Source organism: Entelurus aequoreus, linkage group LG03, assembly GCF_033978785.1.
Source record: "Entelurus aequoreus isolate RoL-2023_Sb linkage group LG03, RoL_Eaeq_v1.1, whole genome shotgun sequence".
NCBI lineage: Eukaryota > Metazoa > Chordata > Actinopteri > Syngnathiformes > Syngnathidae > Entelurus > Entelurus aequoreus.
Genome location: NC_084733.1, coordinates 83,005,619 through 83,008,891, shown reverse-complemented (window position 1 = coordinate 83,008,891; position 3,273 = coordinate 83,005,619). Strand labels below are relative to the sequence as shown.

The 3,273-nt window shown below is 37.9% G+C and overlaps 1 protein-coding gene across 5 annotated transcripts in view; it reads left to right on the top strand.

Annotated features, from left to right (window-relative positions):
* Positions 1 to 2,835: 2,835 nt before the first annotated feature.
* LOC133646972 (calcium-dependent secretion activator 2-like) overlaps positions 2,836 to 3,273 on the top strand; it is a 269,411-nt gene continuing 268,973 nt past the window's right edge. For all 5 annotated transcript variants that reach the window (XM_062042966.1, XM_062042965.1, XM_062042963.1 and 2 more), the window contains exon 1: positions 2,836 to 3,273. This exon is cut by the window's right edge and continues 148 nt beyond it. In XM_062042966.1, the coding sequence (XP_061898950.1) occupies positions 3,086 to 3,273 (188 nt within the window). In that variant the 5' untranslated portion in view covers positions 2,836 to 3,085.

The window sequence follows — 3,273 nt, the reverse complement described above, 5'->3', positions numbered from 1 at the left end:
GTAAAAAAAATATCCCACTAAAATTATCCAAAGTGTTAAAATTAGTCATGCATATATAAATATATATATTTTTTACTTTTGCTTGAATCTCAAAATCAACTTCAGATCTATCTGTCCATTATAAGTTAATTTTTAATTTTTTTTAATGCCTTTTGGTAAAGAAACCCTTTGTTTTTTATGGCAGACACACAAAATATGAAATATTTTCCCCTGTCAAAGTGGAATATTCAATGTGCAGTAAATGGAACCTTAAATAGGTCAAAAATTCATAACAACATTGATATTAATTCATTATTATTCTTTGAGCAATGACATTAAAAAAATTAATCACACTAAAATTATTAGGGACCAAATAGGGTCCCACTCAAAGTGTTAAAAATAAGTCATAAATATATATTTTTTTACTTTTAACACTTAAATCTTTAGGTTAACTTCAGATCTATCCGTCGATTATAAGTTTTTATTATTTTTTTGGTGTTTTTTGTTTTTGTTTTTTTGTGCCCTTTTATTTAAAAAAAACGTTGTTTTTTATGGCAAATATGAAATATTTTCCCCCCTGTCAAAGTGGAATATTTATGTAAAGTAATTGGAGCCTTAAATAGGTGAACAATTCATAACAACATTGATTGGAATTCATTATTATTCTTTGAGCAATGACATTTTAAAAATTAATCGCACTAAAATTATTAGGAGGGTCCCACTCAAAGTGTTAAAAAGAAGTCATAAATATATATTTTTTTAGATCAACTTCAGATCTATCCGTTGATTTTAAGTTTTTGTTATTTAGAATTTTTTTGTTTGTTTTTTATGTCCTTTTGTTAAAGAAAACTTAGTTTTTTTTATGGCAAACACAGAAAATATGAAATATCAAAGTGAAATATTTGATGTGAAGTAATTGGAGGCTTAAATAGGTCAATAATTATTTATTTATTTATTTTTATATATTTTTTAAAGATCTAGCCATGGATTATAAGTATTTTTTATTTTTTGTTTGTTTTATGCCCTTTTAGTCAAAGAAAACTTAGTTTTTTAAGGCAAACACACAACATATTCAATATTCTTCTCCCAAAAATGTTATAAGTGGAATGTTTGATACTTGATTCATTATTATTTTATATTATTATATGACAGTTCTAAAGTTAAAAAAAAAACAGCCTGCATGGCAGCTTTGTGTTATTAGAGTCAACATTGCAACTTTTTCTCCTTCCATTTCCTGTTTGTTCTTTTATTCCACTTTTTAATGTTTTTTTTTTTTGGTAGTATTTTTTTTTTATACGTGTGCTGTGATTGGCCTCCCTCTGAGCAAAAGTCAACTGGGATAGACTCCAGCTCCCCCATGACCCTCCCAAGGACAAGAGCTACAGAAAAGTTGTAGAGCAAGCGTGTCAAATTCATTTAGCCGGAAAAGTGCTTTAGAATTTCCAGCCTTTCGCGGGCAACATTAATGATGTGGCAGGCTGTGTTAAAAATATGTTAGAGCGTGGCGGGCCACCTTAAATGATCTAGCGGGCCACTTTTGATGACAGAGTATGCCAAGGCAATTGTTGTGGTGGGCCATATTAAAATGATGTGAGAGTGTGGCGGGCCACGTAAGTGATGTGGCAGGCAACATTAAAATTAACTGACGGGCAACATAAAATTATGTGGCGGGCCAAAATAACTAAACTGGCAGGCCACATAATTTTATTTGGCCTTTTTATTATCTGTATCGTTTATTTATTTTAATTTTTTATTAAATCAACATAAAAAACACAAGATACACTTACAATTAGTGCACCAACCCAAAACACCTCCCTCCCCCATTTACACTCATTCACACAAAAGGGTTGTTTCTTTCTGTTATTAATATTCTGGTTCCTACATTATATATCAATATATATCAATACAGTCTGCAAGGGATACAGTCCGTAAGCACACATGATTGTGCGTGTTGCTGCTCCACTAATAGTACTAACCTTTAACAGTTAATTTGACTCATTTTCATTAATTACTAGTTTCTATGTAACTGTTTTTATATTGTTTTACTTTCTTTTTTATTCAAGAAAATGTTTAATTTATTTATCTTATTTTATTTTATTTAAAAAAAAAGGACCTTATCTTCACCATACCTGGTTGTCCAAATTAGGCATAATAATGTGTTAATTCCACGACTGTATATATAGCGGTATCGGTTGATATCGGTATCGGTAATTAAAGAGTTGGACAATATCAGAATATCGGATATTGGCAAAAAAGCCATTATCGGACATCCCTAATTTTTAGTCTAGTTGCCAGTCGGGTATCTGTCATTAAAACGGCTCCCGTGACAGGAACAGTTCATAAGATTTTGTTCGTTCGTGAACGTCACATTTCAAGTTCAAAAGACGCGACTCGTTCGCGAACGCCACATCTGTAACAGGTTGCCCATCTGTCTGTCGGCGCGTCTACTCCTCGTGCACGCGCCCCCCCCCCCCCATTCCAACACAGCTTGAGGAGCGCGCGCACACCGACCGAACCTCCATTTTGAATTCTCCCTAGCCTAAATAACTTTGTGGCATTTTAATAATTCAGATAAAAATACACAAAGTAAGAATAAAATGTTTATATAAATACTAAATACACATAATTTTAAATAAAGACATGTTTGGTCCAGTTGCCAGTCGGGTATCTGTCATAAAAACGGCTCCCGTGCTTACGGCTTTTGCAAGGGCGAAAGGGACAAGCGGTAGGAAATGGATGGATAGATGGAATCGACTCTCCGTTCAAAATATTCGCCTCGTTCGTGAACGTCACATCTCTAGTTCAAAAGACGCGACTCGTTCTCGAACGCCTCATCTGTAACAGGTTGCTCACCTGTGTGTCGGCGCGTCTACTCCTCGTGCACGCGCCCCCCCATTCCAACACAGCTCGAGAGGAGCGCGCACACACCGACCGAACCTCCAAACGAGACCGGGAACTAAGTCCACCTTCTGCCCGGCAGTCACACGTCCCCTCCCGGGGTCGCGTCCAAAAAGGCACCGGGAGTCCCGTCATTAACGCCACGTCGACCCAAACTTCCCCGGCGAGCGAGCACAATTTCCGCGGTGAGTTCCCCCGAACGTCGACCATGCTGGACCCGTCCTCCAGCGAAGACACCGGCGGGGAGTCGGAGCCGGAAGTGGCCCCGGAGCCGCCCGGGAAAGCCGCCGACTTTTCCGCGGCCAAGCGGGGAGCCGAGAGCCGAGCGGACGGCCAGCAGAGGCAGCCCGCCGCGGCCGGAGCTTCTTCCGGCCAAAGTGCTCCGCCGGGCGGCGA